The 20,013-nt window shown below is 38.6% G+C and overlaps 1 protein-coding gene across 1 annotated transcript in view; it reads right to left on the bottom strand.

The window, feature by feature from the left end:
• Window positions 1–20,013, bottom strand: part of LOC126237330 (outer mitochondrial transmembrane helix translocase) — a 125,442-nt gene that overhangs the window by 45,301 nt on the left and 60,128 nt on the right. Inside the window, exons 4-5 of the mRNA XM_049947301.1 lie at window positions 3,186–3,386; window positions 2,879–3,075 (exon numbers count right to left, since the gene is read on the bottom strand). Coding sequence (XP_049803258.1) covers window positions 2,879–3,075; window positions 3,186–3,386 — 398 coding nt within the window. The remainder of the gene's footprint in view (window positions 1–2,878; window positions 3,076–3,185; window positions 3,387–20,013) is intronic.

Below are 20,013 nucleotides of genomic sequence, written 5' to 3'. Positions count from 1 at the left end.
CTGAATATGCAGAACACGTTTCCAACAACCTCCCAGACATATTCCCCAAGGGAAGAGAAAAATAATATCAAGAGGATGGCCATGTAGCACAGAAGGGAAAGATGCTGCAAGGGCTGGGGTCTCATGGTAGCCAAACACAAACTCACCAAAAAGTGTTGAGCCCCCTGGGGGGATTTGCGAGTGGAACAGGAAAGGAAATGACTAGTAGCAGTATGGGGTACCTCCACCATGCATCGTAAGGTGGATTGTGGAGTATTGATCTAGATCTTGATCAATACAAAGAACCAGAAACAAAGGATGCTAAGATTTTCAAAGGGACCGTTAGGTGACAAAAAGGGAACAGGAATAAAGCGCAAAACAAATGCAGCAGAGATTTGAACAATGAAATAGTGAAGACAGCAAAGGATCAAATAGGCCAAAAGACAAGTCCCAGTAAAAATCCTTGGATAAGGTATTAAATTTGATTGATGAAAGAAGAAAATATAAAAATGTAGAAAAATTAAGTACACAGAAAGGACACAGACACTTAAAAAATGAGATATATTTGCAAAAGGGCTATGATCCAACAATTGGGGGATAACCTGCATGTACAGAAGTAACAAGAATAAGGAACATTATTCCCACCAAAAAAAAAAAAAAAAAAAAAAAAAAAAAAAAAAAAAAAAATTAAAGAGAATTATGGAAAAAAGAGAAGCATCTTTATTAACACCAAGAGCACAGATGTGTTTTGTTTTGTTTGAAATATTACTCACGCAGTTACATTTAATATCCTTCAACCAATAACAACAGAAACCAATCATTTCATTCCATGTAATGCATGAATCAGTCTAAAAACATGACACCTGGTCCACAGATAGACGAACACACGCAAGACCACTTAAGAAAGTTGGGTACAGATAAAGTGAATCTCAGTGCCAAATGCAACAATATAAAACAGTCTAAGAAGGTACCGATTAACAAATAATTACTACTGCTTTCCTTGATTGCAGAAACATAATTTAAAGTTTTATAGAAGTGCGTAGTGTGTTCCCTTGAAAGAACAGACAATACACGGATTCCACCATTGTGAAACACTATACGTAAATGGAAGGGGGATAACTGCTGCCCGCTGCAGCGGGACATTAAGCGGAATCGGTGGTGATTAGCAAAAACATGTACTGGGCCAAGATTCCAGTCCAGTACACATTTTCACTCGTCGCCGCCGATTCCACTTAACGTCCCACTGCAGCTGACAGCAGTGATCCCCTTCCATTTACAGTTTAACGTGTTATCAGATACAAATTGTCAGTGCCACATTATCTATGACAAGCCATTAACTGCCTTTATAATTAATAGAAATTTTTTGCAGTTAAGAATCTAAGCTTGAATTTTATGTAATAACCATTTTGTGCATTCTCCCAAAAAATGCAGAGCACACAAGAGTCATCATCTGAAAGAATATTTGTCGCCTGATAGCTATTTCAAAATTCTGTTACTACTACGCAATACAGAATGTCTGTGCCATATTATGTGGCAGAAAATAATTAACATTAGAGTTTACAAAGAAATGACATGTTGATATCACATAAAACCTTTGTACAGAATCCATTTGACATCTTGTGGGCATCTTAAATTCAATTTTAGCATTACTCTCATGAACAGGCATGGTTACCAAAACAATATGACAGAATTTCTAAGGTGAGCACCGGATAACAGTGACTATCTCAGAAAATGATAACCAAAAGCTGTGAAAAAACCGATCTATCAGTTCAATAGGACAGATTTGCAAAATGTTAACATGAATTATTTACAGACAAATGGAAAAACTGGTAGAAGCCTGCAGCAGTAAAATGCAATGAGCAAAAGGCTATTTACAATTTGTACAGAAACTATATGGCAGTAATAAAGAGTTGAGGGGCATACAAGGGAAGCAGTGGTTGAGAAGGGAGTGAGACAGGGTTGTAGCCTGTCCTTGATGTTTTTCAATCTCTATATTGAGCAAGCACTAAAGGAAACAAAGAAAAAAATTTGGAGTAGAAATTAAAATCCACAGAGAAGAAAGCCTTTGAGGTTTGCTGATGACATTGTTCAGATGATCATCATCAAAGGCAGAATCAGGATAATGGAATGTAGCTGAATTAAATCAAGTGACACTCACAGAATTAGATTTGGAAATGAGGCACTTTACAGTAGTAGATGAGTTTTGCTATTTGGGGAGCAAAATAACTGATGATGGTCGAAGTAGAGAGGATATAAAATGTAGACTGGCAATGGCAAGGAAGGCATTTCTGAAGAGATTTGTTAACATCGAGTAGAGATTGAGTGTCAGGAAGCCTTTTCTGAAAGTATTCGTATGGAGTGTTGCCATGTATGGAATTTCGACATGATAAATAGCTTAGACAAGAAGAGAATAGAAGCTTTCGATATGTGGTGCTACAGAAGGCTGAAGATAAGATGGGTAGATCATATAACTAATGAGGAGGTACTTAACAGAATTGGGGAGAAGAGGAATTTGTGGCAGAACTTTACTAGACGAAGGGATCGGTTGGTAGGACACATTCTGAGGCATCAAGGGATTCTAATTTAGTACTGGAGGAAAGCGTGCAGGATAAAAATCTTACAGGGAGACCAAGAGATGAATACACTAGGACATATGCTGCAGTAGTTACTTGGAGATAAAGACACTTGCACAGATTAGAGTAGCATGGAGAGCAGCACCAAACCAGTCTCTTGGCTGAATACGACCACCACCACCACCACCACCACCACCACCACCACCACAAAAAACTGTACTGCCTGAAGACTGCTGATCAACACACTAAGCAATTCTGATCCAACAATATCACAGTAACTACCTGGTAACATAATTTATAAAATGTAAAAAATTTCATTCACTTACAGGCTGCCCAATATGAAACGTTGCTGGCATTCTACGCAGAATAGCTCTATCTAAATCTTCAGGCCTATTTGTGGCTCCCATTACAATAACTGTGCAGTCTGGATTTGTTATGAGGCCATCCCATAAGGACATAAACTGCGCTTTCATCATGGCTGTAGCTTCATGGTCATTGGTGTTACGACTTCTCAGAAATGAATCTGGGAAAGAAAACTCAATATGTTCGAAATATCCATATAAGAATTGTTCAAGGTAACTTTACACAAATTTAATTATAACTCATTAAATTCTAACTTAGTTCAAAACCTACCAATTTCATCAATAAATATGATACATGGTTGTAACTTTACAGCAAGTGTAAATACAGCAGCTGCAAGTTTCTGACTTTCTCCATACCATTTGTCAGTGAGTATTGAAACATCCAGATTTATGAAGCGAGTGCCAGCTTCACGGGCAGTGGCTTTAGCAATCAATGTCTTCCCACAGCCAGGAGGGCCATGTAACAACACACCTACAATTGAAACAAATTGAAGTTAAAGTATGACTTATCAGGATGCTTCTAACACAAACAAAATTTTCATGTAAATGCAATGACATTTTCAAAGCTTGGATTGGGGAAGCAGAATGATTTTTATTTCATTTCTAAAGACACCTGTGGTTAATTTTATAATTCAGCTGCAGATCTGCTCATTACATATTCCATCACAATCAATAAGATCTATAAAAGCACATTAAATCTAAGGGGCAGATGAGCAGCTTAAAAGTATAAATGCATTGCTGCAGTGAATGCTTTTGCTTTTGTTAGTAGCATTTTCATAAGTTATTTTGATTATTGGCTTCAGTATATGAATTGATTGGAAGGAAGGAAGATTAGGGTTTAATGTCCTACTGACAAACTGAGTAGTGCAAATGTGCTTCATAACATTAGCAATCTACCATTAACAGTTCTTATTAGTTACTGCAGTAAGAACAGTCCACAACAAGTGTCCCAAACTCTGCTATAATACTACTGCTGCTGCTATGGGTTCTCCTCTATCATGGGCCATATGATGCACAAATACCACAGTAAAAGACTACTGTGACAATTTGTCTGAATACAACTACTTCTGCTCATAGTTGGTAAATGAGTCTTCAATGTAATTAGGTCCCTGCAAGAAAATTTATCGATAATGAGATTATGATGGATGATTGGTTTGTGGGACACTCAACTGCGTGGTTATCCGTGCCGGTACAAATATCCAATTTTTTCACAATCCAATCTATCCACTGTTACGAATAATGATGAAATGATGAGAACACACACACACACACACACACACACACACACACACACACACACACACACACAGTCAGAGAAAATCGCAAACCCAGCTGGTAATCGAACCCAGGACCCCCGTCAAAGAGAGACCACATGAATACTTAACTCACCAATATTTAGGGGTAACACTGATCCATGTTTTGAAGCATCTTTATGTATACAGTCATGAAGTAGAATAGCAGAAAGAAGCAGCCATTATAAACTGCATCTGCATGTTGTACTAACATGAATCCCAATTGTAAACTCATAGCCAATATAAAATATTAGTGAAACGGCCAATACTTTGCAGTTTTTTTTTAAAATTATAATATGTATGGGCACAAGATGTACATCCCTATCTCTCCGTCTCCTCTTTCCTCACCCCCCCCTCTCCCAATACGTCTCCTCCTCCCTCCATCTCCTCCAGTCACTGTCCGCCCTTTCTCCCCTTTTCTCTGACCTTTAACCATAGTTTATTGTTATTACCTACAAAACCTTGATTGGGAATTTGAGTGCTTAAAATAAATGGATTAATCAGTTCTGATCATTGGTATATGATGTGAAAGACCTCTCCTGCTGCCGGACCTGTGAGGATAATAGTTTCAATAACAATATTTTGTAGTTTTAATCTGCAATTGGGGAGAAGCAGAATTTCATACAATTCCGATTCCGTAGTAGTATTCTAACCACAAGTTGATACACCAGGAATATAACTTTCCTGTTTTCTGTTAAAACCACTAACCACTGCAGAATAAAACAGCAAACAGCTTTGTATACAATTTTTGTTTACAATACTGTACTGTGTAAGGAAGGATTTAAATGCCCTGTTATCACAGTTTAAACTGACTGCAAAAAAAAAAAAAGTCACTTTTCCACATCACAGCATAGCAGTTCCTTTCCAGCAGTTGGTTTTAACAGAAAATCTGTGCATTGTTGTTTAAAATAATTGGCTACATCCATCTGAATGTTTATTAGAGTATTTTGTGAAAATGTGAGGTGAACTAGTCAAGAACTCAGATTTCTGGTAATAAAGCTAAACACATGTCTTTACATACAGTGGAATCTCTTTAGTACATCTTGTTACCACACTTTCTCGCACAGTACATCCTTGTTACCACACTTTCTCGCACAGTACATCCTTGTTACCACACTTTCTCGCACAGTACATCCTTGTTACCACACTTTCTCGCACAGTACATCCTTGTTACCACACTTTCTCGCACAGTACATCGATTTTTTTAAGTTCCAGTTCAAATCCATTAAACAAATGTTAAACTGATTAGTTTGTGTGCTCTCCCTCCCCAGTTTGCATGTTCAAATTTGGCAGTATCTGTACTGTTTGCCCAGTTTAATTTTTGTTGCTGACAGTTGCTAGAGTGGAGGGTGTAGGACTTTCACTGCTGCATGGTGTGGAAATATGCATGGAGAACGTGCTATTCAGTGCTGGCAACTCAGCAACTGTTATGGATCATCTGCTATGATAGAAATGAGGCATGGAAGTAATTTCCATACATTGGTAAGCATGTAATTTAGTCACTGGTCTCCTTTGTTCATTTTTAGTATTTGACTGACTCAGTTATTTTTTCATGATTTTTAGGCAGGGAATTTTGTGTTATACTGTGTACCAGTTTGTCATGGGCAAAGAGACATTGAGACAGTTTACAAATGAAAAACGTGGAACATCATTCTGGAAATGGACAAAAATTCACACAAAGTGTGATGATATAACATGAAGACTGAACATACCTCCATCAATATTAAATCCAATAGGAGCAAATGAAAAATAATTGAAGCAGCATGTTTGAAAGTAGGAAATGGCAAAAAATCTAACACACATTTGTCAGCTTCTAGAAATGGAAAAAATGTGCTATTTAAGGGGATAATACAAACTTTTGCCTCAACATTCCAACTGGTAGTACAGTGGTTTGTGCTACAGCAATGTATGTGGCAAGAAAGTTAGGGCTCTTAAATTTCAAGATATTCAATGGTTGGATTGAAAGGTTCAAGAACAGAATTCAGTGTATCAATTTGATCAAGGTGAGGCTGGAAGCGTGAACACTGACACTGTTCACTCATGGAGAAACACCCATCAATCATAGAAAAGTACAGTCCCAACAATGTTTTTAATGCAGATGAAACATGCTTATTTTGTTTAACTTCTGCCTGACAGAACTCTTCCGTTCAGAAGAGAAAAATGCCACAGTGGAAAATTTAGTAAGGAGAGGCTAAATGTTTTATTATGTAGTAACAAAAGGGGAACAGAAAAGTTGATGATGCTCAAATTAGAAAAGCAAAGAGACCACAATGTTCAAAAATGTGAGCATATCCATGTCCATATATACCTAATCTAAGTGCACAGGTAACTACAATCTTTCAAACAATTTTTCTGTGCCTGGAATGTAAAATTGGGCATTAGAAACAACAGGAAACAACTACTGTTTATTGACTAGTGAGTAACTCAACCTCAAGACACATTGTATCTACATAATATATATTTATGGCAGTGTTTTTTCTCACCAACTGTACAGGCCATATCCAGCCTCATGACAAAAGCATTATAAAATGCCTGAAACAAAAATACAAGAAGATTCTTGACCTTCATTCTACCATGAGAAAGGTTATGATCTCTGACGCTATAAATTTTTTAAGTGCCTCGGATTCCAAGCAAGACAACACAATCTCAAACTGCTTCCACACAGCTGTTTTCATCGGATACTGATACAGAAGACATCACTCCAGGAAAGGAAATAATTGCTACAGAGCAAGGGCACCAAATGATGGCACAAGAAGAAAATACTGTCTTAGCTTTGATGAATATGTTGACTGAAGAAGGTGTTGCCACCTGTCAGTACATGATTACTAATCTACATCTACATTTATACTCCGCAAGCCACCCAACGGTGTGTGGCGGAGGGCACTTTACGTGCCACTGTCATTACCTCCCTTTCCTGTTCCAGTCACGTATGGTTCGCGGGAAGAACGACTGTCTGAAAGCCTCTGTGCGCGCTCTAATCTCTCTAATTTTACATTCGTGATCTCCTCGGGAGGTATAAGTAGGGGGAAGCAATATATTTGATACCTCATCCAGAAACGCACCCTCTCAAAACCTGGCGAGCAAGCTACACCGCGATGCAGAGCGCCTCTCTTGCAGAGTCTGCCACTTGAGTTTATTAAACATCTCCGTAACGCTATCACGGTTACCAAATAACCCTGTGACAAAACGCGCCACTCTTCTTTGGATCTTCTCTACCTCCTCCGTCAACCCGATCTGGTACGGATCCCACATTGATGAGCAATACTCAAGTATAGGTCGAACGAGTGTTTTGTAAGCCACCTCCTTTGTTGATGGACTACATTTTCTAAGCACTCTCCCAATGAATCTCAACCTGGTACCCGCCTTACCAACAATTAATTTTATATGATCATTCCACTTCAAATCGTTCCGCACGCATACTCCCAGATATTTTACAGAAGTAACTGCTACCAGTGTTTGTTCCGCTATCATATAATCATACAATAAAGGATCCTTCTTTCTATGTATTCACAATACATTACATTTGTCTATGTTAAGGGACAGTTGCCACTCCCTGCACCAAGTGCCTATCCGCTGCAGATCTTCCTGCATTTCGCTACAATTTTCTAATGCTGCAACTTCTCTGTATACTACAGCATCATCCGCGAAAAGCCGCATGGAACTTCCGACACTATCTACTAGGTCATATATATATATATATATATTTTGTGAAAAGCAATGGTCCCATAACACTCCCCTGTGGCACGCCAGAGGTTACTTTAACGCCTGTAGACGTCTCTCCATTGATAACAACATGCTGTTTTCTGTTTGCTAAAAACTCTTCAATCCAGCCACACAGCTGGTCTGATATTCCGTAGGCTCTTTGTTTATCAGGCTACAGTGCAGAACTGTATCGAACGCCTTCCGGAAGTCAAGAAAAATAGCATCTACCTGGGAGCCTGTATCTAATATTTTCTGGGTCTCATGAACAAATAAAGCGAGTTGGGTCTCACATGATCGCTTTTTCCGGAATCCATGTTGATTCCTACATAGTAGATTCTGGGTTTCCAAAAACGACATGACACTCTAGCAAGAAACATGTTCTAAAATTCTACAACAGATCGACGTCAGAGATATAGGTCTATAGTTTTGCGCATCTGCTCGACGACCCTTCTTGAAGACTGGGACTACCTGTGCTCTTTTCCAATCATTTGGAACCCTCCGTTCCTCTAGAGACTTGCGGTACACGGCTGTTAGAAGGGGGGCAAGTTCTTTCGCGTACTCTATGTAGAATTGAATTGGTATCCCGTCAGGTCCAGTGGAATTTCCTCTGTTGAGTGATTCCAGTTGCTTTTCTATTCCTTGGACTCTTATTTCGATGTCAGCCATTTTTTCATTTGTGTGAGGATTTAGAGAACGAACTGCAGTGCAGTCTTCCTCTGTGAAACAGCTTTGGAAAAAGGTGTTTAGTATTTCAGCTTTACGTGTGTCATCCTCTGTTTCAATGCCATCATCATCCCGGAGTGTCTGGATATGATGTTTCGAGCCACTTACTGATTTAATGTAAGACCAGAACTTCCTAGGATTTTCTGTCAAGTCGGTACATAGAATTTTAGTTTCGAATTCACCGAAAGCTTCACGCATAGCCCTCCTTACGCTAACTTTGACATCATTTAGCTTCTGTTTGTCAGAGGTTTTGGCTGCGTTTAAACTTTGAGTGAAGCTCTTTGCTTTCGCAGTAGTTTCCTAACTTTAATGTTGTACCACGGTGGGTTTTTCCCGTCCCTCACAGTTTTACTCGGCACGTACCTGTCTAAAACACATTTTACGATTGCCTTGAACTTTTTCCATAAGCACTCAAAATTGTCAGTGTCGGAACAGAAATTTTCTGCTTTGATCTGTTAGGTAGTCTGAAATCTGCCTTCTATTACTCTTGCTAAACAGATAAACCTTATTAAACATCTTGGGGAACAGATCTGAGGCATGCAAACATCGTGGGCCACCAGAGATTATCGAATCTGCCTGCAATATCAATCACTAGTACAATTGAATAATTCATTGTAAAATTTTCTACAATCTGAAGAGCACTATTAACTGCATCATCTAGACACTAATGATGTGTTGCAGGAACAGATAGCCAAAAAATAAGTTTCCCACTGTGTCAAAAGCTATTGAAGCAATGGACACAGTTAAATGTTTCTACCTGAGTTTTAAAATTGACTGAGAAGTCATTAACTCTAACCAAGATGGACAATGCAATATTAAAATTAGGGCAAACAGTCAACTACTGACATGTTTTTCAAACCTTTCTTAAGACAGGACTATGCACCTTATGTTATGCTATAGTGTAATTACACTAACAAGATACATAAGTACCAATAGTTTGTTGAAATAACCACTATTCAGCTAGCAATAGTGATTAACTAAATGAATGACATTTGTTTTGGGAAGTAATAATTGCAATTTTGTGCATTTTTATTTTTCTTTATCACATGCCAGGTATATATTTTGGACAGTTGAGGGTGTATTCTCACATGAAGTGACTTTCCTGCATTCCAGTTGACTGATGTCTAAAGTGAATACGTCCAACATGCTAAATTTAGTCAATGTCTCCATATTTAACACTTTTTGCTTCTTGTATACTAACAATTTGTAGAGTTTCTGTGGTTGATAGTCTGAATGTGATCTCAAAAATGTGCATCTTGAATTATACTTAATAGCCATCACAGGTCAAAGTGTGGCATTATGAGATCCCTTATTACCCCAAGTACGGGTCCCTGCAATTCCACATTTTCACCTACGAAAAAGTCTAATTACCAAATTAGGTATTTTTGGTAGTGCATTTCCCCACTTTTGACACTCAAAATCTGCAGTCCTTTCAAAAACATGTGAATGAGATTCCACTGTAGTATAAATTACATATATCTGATGCATGCTAAAACTGGCTGTGAAAGAGCATTGCAGAAGAAAATTTACTTTGATAAACCCTGCTGCTTCTTCGATGTTCTTCATATGTAACATGTTTCCACATGGAAAACAGTTTTTATGTACAACAAAAACAGGAACTTACATTCCTAGGTCATAATCCTTTACAGGATTTATGATGTTACTAGCTCTCCCCCATAGCATAGACACACTGGTGTGTATGATCAAGAGTGGATGTGGTGAGATCTGGCAGTCAATAACAATATATGACTGTAGTATCTGTTCCCGAAAGAACAGTTACCATGGATGACCATGCAGCTTTGCTAGAAATGAAATGATAATTAAATGGACACCCTAGCTGCGAACAGGCGTTGATGTACTTCATTGGGGACATGTTGAAAATGTGTGCCCCGACCGGGAGTCAAACCCGGGATCTCCTGCTTACATGGCAGACGCTCTATCCATCTGAGCCACTGCGGACACAGAGGACAGTGCATCTGCAGGGACTTATCCCTTGCACGCTCCCCCGTCAGATCCACATTCCCAACATGTCCACATCTATTAGGTGCACTACGAATGTAGTGGTGTGGACATGTTGGGAATGTGGATATGACGGGGAGCGTGCAAGGGATAAGTCCCTGCAGACGCACTATCCTCTGTGCCCGCGGTGGCTCAGATGGATAGAGCATCTGCCATGTAAGCAGGAGATCCCGGGTTTGACTCCCGGTCGGGACACACATTTTCAACATGTCCCCAATGAAGTACATAAACGCCTGTTTGCAGCTAGGGTGTCCATTTAATCATCATTTCAGTAGTCAATAAACTAGTGCAGATGGGTATTGTGACGAAATTGAAAGCTGTCAGAATGCATGGTTCCACCATATAAATGCAAGTGATGTAACTGGGACAAGTCAGGAGAATGCACTTACGATGTGTATTTTGAAGCTAAGAGTGGTTGGTGTGAATAATGATAGCCACCACAGTTTAACAGATAAGAATGGTAAAATAGTTCCTGGAGTAATGATGCCAACATCAATAATGAATCAAAAAGCACATTTAATCAGCAAGGCCACTCTGGAATGTAATTTCAAGAACAGTAAATAATTTACAATAAATTATAGTTAATCAAAAATACATCTGTGATAATTAAAATCGGTTGAAGACTTACAACTGTCAGAGGTTGTAGCTATAGCAATACCAACACATTTTCCATAATGTATAATACCAAGTGCACAGGGGTACTTTGTGCCCACCACCAAAAAGACTAAAAAGGAAATTTGTAAAATATGTAATTTCTGTAAACATACTTTTCAAATAAGTACTGATTTACACGTAGGGTAAACAACATGCAACACAAACCTGTTTTCTGTAATATTTTCAGCAAGTGGAAAAGTACTTTATGACCACCACAAAAAATTAAAAAAATACAAATTTCATTAATCATAGCTAATTTTCATTCAAGTTGTACAGATGGGTATAAACAGTCCTGAACCTGTAAATATGGCTATGACATTTGTTGCAAGAAGTCACTTTCACCACTAAGACGTTTTAGGTTACATTTTATTACAAAAATTAAAATGGTTATGGAATCTTAATATAATAAAATCATTAAAAACAATATTTTTTTGAAGCATCAGACTAGATTATGATATTTTTCAAGTGGTCACAAAGTAACCATCTACAGGAAAGCCTAAATACCTTCTAACAGTGCTGCGTTTCACAGGGATTCTGTCAAGCCTCATGGAAGGCTTTCTGGCAAGAGAGGGTCTTCTCTTCAGAAGTATGTATGTAGTTTTATGAACAGCTACAGTCAGTCTGTTGCCCTTGCACCAATGCCGCATCTGAGCAAGCCCATCAGTTTTTTCTTAAGTCTCACCCTGCAGACAACTAGCAGGATGTCACCTGGATATGCAACACCATGACCACCAATGACATCTGCCCCATCTAACAGACTGGCAGTGGTCCAATACTAAGATCCCACTTATGGAGCCATGAGGTCAATCCTTGGTAATCTTTTTGATTATCTTGCTCTGCCCCACAAGCCAATGGGCACAATGTCCACTACAGTAATCTATAAAGCTATTAAACATCTTGGGGAACAGATCTGAGGCATGCAAACATCGTGGGCCACCAGAGATTATCGAATCTGCCTGCAATATCAATCATGAGTACAATTGAATAATTCATTGTAAAATTTTCTATAATCTGAAGAGCAGCATTAACTGCATCATCTAGACACTTCTGTGAATCCATACTGACATTGGTTTGGACACAAGAGCTCCAAGTGCACCTGGAACCAGTCACGAAGCACACACTCCTGAACTCTGGACAACACGTTTAATAAGAAAACAGGTCTATAGCTTTTCAATGATGGTGGGTGTTTGTTCTTTCCCTTTTTAATGCTACTGCTTCAGCTGCTTTCCATATCACTAGAAAGCTGCCTTTTCACAACACCTCATTCAGTAACACTGTCAAATATGGCACTTAGTGGATCTATCATATGCACAACAAAGTTTGAGTTACTAAATATACAGTTTTCTGAAACTGCCACTAAAACAAAGTAAACATTCCATAATTCAAATCACTAACAGCTACCAACCTGAGCAGCTTACAAGCAGATATCCTTGGTGTAGTGAAGCTACTCAAATCACTTACTACATCAAAGTCTTGCAGTTTTACACCAATTATGTTCCTTTCAGAATGTATTAATACAATAGTTCCATATGTAGAACCATACCACCAAACTATGATTTGCTTCACTACACTGAAGCGAACCATTTCTAAGTTTCTTGTGCTTGCAGCTGTTCTTTATTTGAATTCTGTGATATTGTCAGCGTCTTCTTTGGTGAAGGAAATTTTGGGAAAAGTGTTTAGCAAGTACTTTAGTGGTGCTGTCATATGTAACATTACTAATGTTATCACATGGTGAAGGTATACTCTGTTCATCATGAGAATAAACCTGATATGAACAAACACAAAAAGCAATGATTGGTCAGAAGCTGTAGCACTTTTACACTTTTGGCATTACACTCTTGGAAGTAGGTCCTACTTATGTATTAGATAAGTTATTACTAAGCTACATTAAATGAAACTAAGATATTGTAATACATAAACAGCCATCAATGTTTTCCTTAATCACACTTCAGCTATGTAGTTCTTATTTCAAAAATCTTGTCAGTCACAGTCTCTGTACCGTTTTGCTCCAATTTATTGTGCTGTTAATATGCAGTACGAATATGTCTGAGGCTGCTTCCTGCTCCATAGTAGAACAGACGTGTGGAACACAGTTAAAGTTACCGAGAAATAGGTCATTCTCCATGTTTTTCATAAATTAAAAAAATATTGGCTTTTAAGTTTTCTGAGAGGCTGTATTTGATACAGCTAACATGAACACACACTGGATGTATAGCAGGATTGGTAGCACAGTAGATTAATAATCAGGTGCAGTTCACAGATTACTGGTTCAACTCTCATCTTGCTTATTTTTTCATTCAATTTGAAATACCTATATCTTTTAATTGCAAAAATAATTTTTTATAAATAGTGCATGCCTTCTTGTTCCTAATTACATGTTGCATGCAAAATTCCTGTTTGCATTTCAAATATAATTTCTTAATTATCAATCTTATATTAAAGATATTAATAAGTCTGCTTAAATTAAGAAAACAATTTTTTTGGTCAAAAATGAAAAACCAAATACTCTTTGTTTGGACTATGTCCATTGTTTAGTACCACAGATTTAGTCTCACGAACCAGAGTGGTAAGTGTCATAGAAACAAACATTTTCACTGCATTGAGCACAGCATACAAATGCTGCATTTTTACATTTGCCACTGTACCATTACAATACGTATCGAATAGAACTGACCTGGAGCCAAGTTCAGGAATCTGCCACAAGAAATAAGGCTGTTAAGCTGCCAGCTGTACTGGAACTAATGTACGTAGCTTTTTCACGTCACTGTTTAACAGTGGTGGGATACAGAATGTCACATCATAAAAGAGAAAATACGGTGCCTGGATGCCTTTATGGATTCTGTTGTTTGACGCATTATCAAAGTAGCAGATGACAGTTCCAGAAATGAAATTATTCCTTGGATTTGGATAAGGAAGGAGCCAAAGGATCACCAGACAACTGACTAATTGTGATGTTTAAAGCTTTCCCGGCGTACTGATTGTTCCATAAAAACACGGGAGAACTGCCGGATATCAGTAACATCCTGCCACAATATTTCGGCGCAAAGTCTTCTGGCCGTCTTCACCTGAAGATGGAACAACTGACTACTTAATACTTCTAGTAGTGTCAGTATTCAACAATACAGTGAAATCCCTGCAGTATGTTTTTGCATCACACATAGCTCACTCAAAAAAATTACCATGTGTTTAAGTCAGGAGTTTTCATCACTCTTGTTTGTAACTAGAATACTGTGTTAGATGAGAATGAGAGCATTTTATGCTTTCTGTCTGGCCACATAAAAAATGTGCTGTAGTGCTGGAGATTTGCTGAATATTATTTCATTCTCCTTGGAAATTAAATGACATTCGAAGCTATATTGTTTCCCTATTCGTCTCTACATCTGACCTACAACTGCTCACACTGTTGCAGGTTACTTTGACCAGTTGGCCAGCCAGTGCCGTACCAGTTAAATGTGCTGGCAAAGCTGTTTTCCCGCATTATTGTTCAGTCTCTGTTAGTGTAACAGTATAAAATGCGCCCTTATGATCGTAGTTGGCAGTAATGGACAACGCCACCCCAAATGAAAATAACCCAGTGAGCTTCACACAAACACTGAAGAATACATGGTGTAATGTCTACATCAGTTTTTTTTCTTATGACAAATACGGCATAGTCCATATCAATTCAGGCAGGCTAGGAAAAATCTTACTTCATAGTCTCTGATGCTACTGAATTTAGCATATGTTAAAATGTAAGGAACACATTTTTTGTTTTCTACAAAAAAGTTTCTGCTCTGAGATACAGCCCTCCAAAGAAGACACTGCGCATACCATTTCGAAGATGCTGATTTTGGAAAAAAATTTCCATTACCAACCTTAGCCCATATAAACAGATACTCATCAGCATTTAGTTTCTTCTTCCTTCTAGTACTCAACACAAATGGCATACTGGGAACAAGTGTACCATATGGAACTTTTGCTAAGAGTCCTGTTGTCTCTGCTATACTCCATGTCTTCCATGTAAGAATATTTGCATCTGGGAAAGCTTCAAGGCCACCACAATCACAATGATTGCCCCCATACTACAGCAAGTGTGAGCCATGTACTACCCCCAAACACGGCTTGTACATCACATGTAAAGTTCAAACAGAGTCCACGAAATACGTTTGGACCTCCAATTAATTGTTGTTTATTGAACTGTCCAGAAAGATCAATGTCTATCGCCTTCAAAGCACGATATATAGGCACACTGTGCCGCCAGCGACGACGGTAACCACGTCGCCGAGGCATTGCTGTGGGACGTTAATACAGCGCTCTGCGAACGTCGAGGAGTGCGGATGCATAGCCCTGGGTGTCTCGCTGGGCGTTGGCTTGCTACGTTTACCTGTATTAACGTGCCACAGCAATGCCTCGGCGACGTGGTTACCGTCGTCGCTGGCGGCGCAGCGTGCCTGTATATCGTGCTTTGAAGGCGATAGACATTGATCTTCCTGGACAGTTCGATAAACAACAATTAATTGGAGGTCCAAATGTATTTCGTGGACTCAGTTTGAACTTTACATGTGATGTACAAGCCGTGTTTGGAGGTAGTACATGTTCTAGCTATTTTGTTGGGGTTTTTTATTTGAAAGATAATTTCCTTATGATTACAAAGAAATCCTCCATTTGGACTTACCTGTCAAAGTACTTTTGCTATATCATTCTGAACTTTTAAAAATTTACAGAATTTTTTTTTCAAAAATACTAATACATAAATTTATTTTTGCTGTTTATTAGTACCATATAGTTCTACATTCCTTGAAAAGGAGAGCTTCCACTTTCAGGTTGCACATGATTTATAAACAGTTTAAATTTTTGCCTTACATAAAAACTATTATTACCACATTATCACATAACAGGCTCATAAAAATCAAAACCTAGCCTTATTTAACATAGTTTTGAAAGATGAATAAGATACTCATTTTTTCAAGCATTTTAAATGGTTCAAAAATGTACGTGAAAGGTATGAAGACTTAAAGGTTTCAATTTATCCAACTTCTGTGTACTCTGTTTTGTACTGAAATTAGCCAGTCAATGAACTGAAAATGTGTTCCACTTATTCAGTATCTTCCTTTGATATAAAGTGATGCCTGCCTGTTGAACCAATAGGAACTGGAGCACTTACAATCTTAAAAACATTGTTAACAGGAAGTGAGCACGGATGGCATTGTTGCTGTTCTTTCCGCTGGAAACCTATATCCAGCAGCTAGCCCATGTGGTAGCAAAGTTTACTATAATTTTGTTTAACTCTAACTGGTGTCTATATTCTCTACAATTCACCAGTCACACTCATACACACACGGCACAAACATCCCCCTTCTCAGCTTGTGAATTTGATCATCATCCTGCTGTTTCTGAGGTGTTCGCTGAATGAACAAATTTCTTCTTTCTTGCGCTTTAAAGTGGGTGCAGTATGAGTTCGCCCATCACTTCGAGCCCAAAAATGTGTCCTCTGAATTCTTTTCACAGGAGTAGTTTGTTTGGACCATTCTTTTTTCTGTTCATGGAATTCTTCGTTTTACTCTTTGGGCAAAAGAATGAGGGCTTTGGATGTGTAAGATTTCATGACTCTTGTAAAATCCTCAGCATTCTGAATCGCAGCTGCATTTCGTATGGAAACATTATGTTTTGTAGCATGGTGCTTCAGCAGGCTGCCTACACCATCACAAGGCCCCTTCCTGTGACCAGCAGCACTGTACACCCAGTCAGTTGGCACGTTGTTGTTGTTGTGGTCTTCACTCCTGAGACTGGTTTGATGCAGCTCTCCATGCTACTCTATCCTGTGCAAGCCTCTTTATCTACCAGTACCTACTGCAGCCTACATCCTTCTGAATCTGTTTAGTGCATTCATCTCTTTGTCTCCCTCTACGATTTTTACCCTCCACACTGCCCTCCAAAACTAAATTGGTGATCCCCCGATGTCTCAAAACATGTCCTACCAACCGATCCCTTCTTCTAGTCAAGTTGTGCCACAAGCTCCTCTTCTCCCCAATTGTATTCAATACCTCCTCATTAGTTATGTGATCTACCCATCTAAATTCAGCATTCTTCTGTAGCACCACATTTCGAAAGCTTCTATTCTCTTCTTGTCCAAACTATTTATTGTCCATGTTTCACTTCAATACATGGCTACACTCCAAATACTTTCAGAAACGACTTCCTGACACTTAAATCTATACTCGATGTTAACAAATTTCTCTTCTTCAGAAACGCTTTCCTTGCCATTGCCAGTCTACATTTTATATCCTCTCTACTTCGACCATCATCAGTTATTTTGCTCCCCAAATAGCAAAACTCCTTTACTACTTTAAGGGTCTCATTTCCTAATCTAATGCCCTCAACATCACCCGACTTAATTTGACTACATTCCATTATCTTTGTTTCGCTTTTGTTGATGTTCATCTTATATCCTCCTTTCAAGACACTGTCCATTCCGTTCAACTGCTCTTCCAAGTCCTTTGCTGTCTCTGACAGAATTACAATGTCATCAGCGAACCTCAAAGTTTTTATTTATTCTCCATGGATTTTAATACCTATTCCGCACTTTTCTTTTGTTTCCTTTATTGCTTGCTCAATATACAGATTGAATAACATCGGTGATAGGCTACAACCCTGTCTCAGTCCCTTCCCAACTACTGCTTCCCTTTCATGCCCCTCGACTCTTGCAACTGCCATCTGCTTTCTGTACAAATTGTAAATATCCTTTCGCTCTCTGTATTTTACCCCTGCCACCTTCAGAATTGAAAGAGAGTATTCCAGTCAACATTGTCAAAAGCCTACTCTAAGTCTACAAATGCTAGTAATGTAGGTTTGCCTTTCCTTAATCTATCTCCTAAGATAATTTGTAGGGTCAGTATTGCCTCACATGTTCCAACATTTCTACGGAATCCAAACTGATCTTCCCAGAGGTCAGCTTCTACCAGTTTTTCCATTTGTTGGTAAATAATTCGCATTAGTATTTTGCAGCTGTACTTATTAAACTGATAGTTCGGTAATCTTCACATCTGTCAACACCTGCTTTCTTTGGGATTGGAATTATTATATTCTTCTTGAAGTCTAGGGGTATTTCGCCTGTCTCATACATCTTGCTCACCAGATGGTAGAGTTTTGTCAGGACTGGCTCTCCCAAGTCTGTCAGTAGTTCTAATGGAATGTTGTCTACTCTGGGGGCCTTGTTTCAACTTAGGTCTTTCAGTGCTCTGTCAAACTCTTCACGCAGTATCATATCTCCCTTTTCATCTTCATCTACATCATCTTCCATTTCCATAATATTGTCCTCAAGTACATCGCCCTTGTATAGACCTTCTTATACTCCTTCCACCACACCACCTGCTTTCCCTTCTTTGCTTGGAACTGGGTTTACATCTTAGCTCTTGATATTCATGCAAGTGGTTCTCTTTTCTCCAAAGGTCTAATTTTCCTGTAGGCAGTATCTATCTTACCCCTATTGAGATTAGCCTCTACATCCTTACACAAGTCCTCTAGCCATCCACACTTAGCCATTTGGCACTTCCTGACAATCTCATTTTTGAGACGTTTTTATCCCTTTTTGCCTGCTTCATTTATTGCATTTTTATATTTTCTCCTTTCATCAATTAAATTCATATTTCTTCTGTTATCCAAGGGTTTCTACTAGCCCTCGTCTTTTTACCTATTTGTTCCTCTGCTACCTTCACTATTTCATCCCTCAAAGCTACCCATTCTTCTTCTACTGTATTTCTTTCCTCCATTCCTGTCAATTGTTCCCTTATGCTCTCCATGAAACTCTGTACAACCTCTGGTTCTCTCAGTTTATCCAGGTCCAATCTCCTTAAATTCCCACCTTTTTGCAGTTTCTTCAGTTTTAATCTACAGTTCATAACCAATAGATTGTGGTCAGAGTCCATATCTGCACCTGGAAATGTCTTACAATTTAAAACCTGGTTCCTAAATCTCTGTCTTACCATTATATAATCTGATACTTTTAGTATCTCCAGGGTTCTTCCGCATATACAACCTTCTTTCATGATTCTTGAACCAAGTGTTAGCTTTGATTAAGTTATGCTCTGTGCAAAATTCTACCAGACGGCTTCCTCTTTCATTTCTTAGCCCCAATCCATATTCACCTACTATGTTTCCTTCTCTCCCTTTTCCTACACTCGAATTCCAGTCACCCATGACTATTAAATTTTCGTCTCCCTTCACTACCTGAATAATTTCTTTTGTCTCATCATACATTTCATCAATTTCTTCATCTGCAGAGCTAGTTGGCATATAAACTTTTACTACTGTAGTAGGCGTGGGCTTCGTGTCGATCTTGGCCACAATAATGCCTTCACTATGCTGTTTGTAGTAGCTTACCCGTACATCTATTTTTTTTATTCATGATTAAACTGACTCCTGCATTACCCCTATTTGATTTTGTATTTATAACCCTGTATTCACCTGACCGGAAGTCTTGTTCCTCCTGCCACCGAACTTCGCTGATTCCCACTATATCTAACTTTAACCTATCCATTTCCCTTTTTAAATTTTCTAACCTACCTGCCCAATTAATGGATCTGACATTCCACGCTCTGATCCGTAGAACGCCAGTTTTCTTTCTCCTGATAACTACGTTCTCTTGAGTAGTACCCGCCTGGAGATCTGAATGGGGGACTATTTTACCTCCAGAATATTTTACCCAAGAGGACACCATCATTTAATCATACA

This window comes from Schistocerca nitens, chromosome 2, assembly GCF_023898315.1.
Source record: "Schistocerca nitens isolate TAMUIC-IGC-003100 chromosome 2, iqSchNite1.1, whole genome shotgun sequence".
Lineage (NCBI taxonomy): Eukaryota > Metazoa > Arthropoda > Insecta > Orthoptera > Acrididae > Schistocerca > Schistocerca nitens.
Note: the sequence above shows the minus strand (reverse complement) of the source record. Positions and strands in the feature narration are given on the sequence as shown.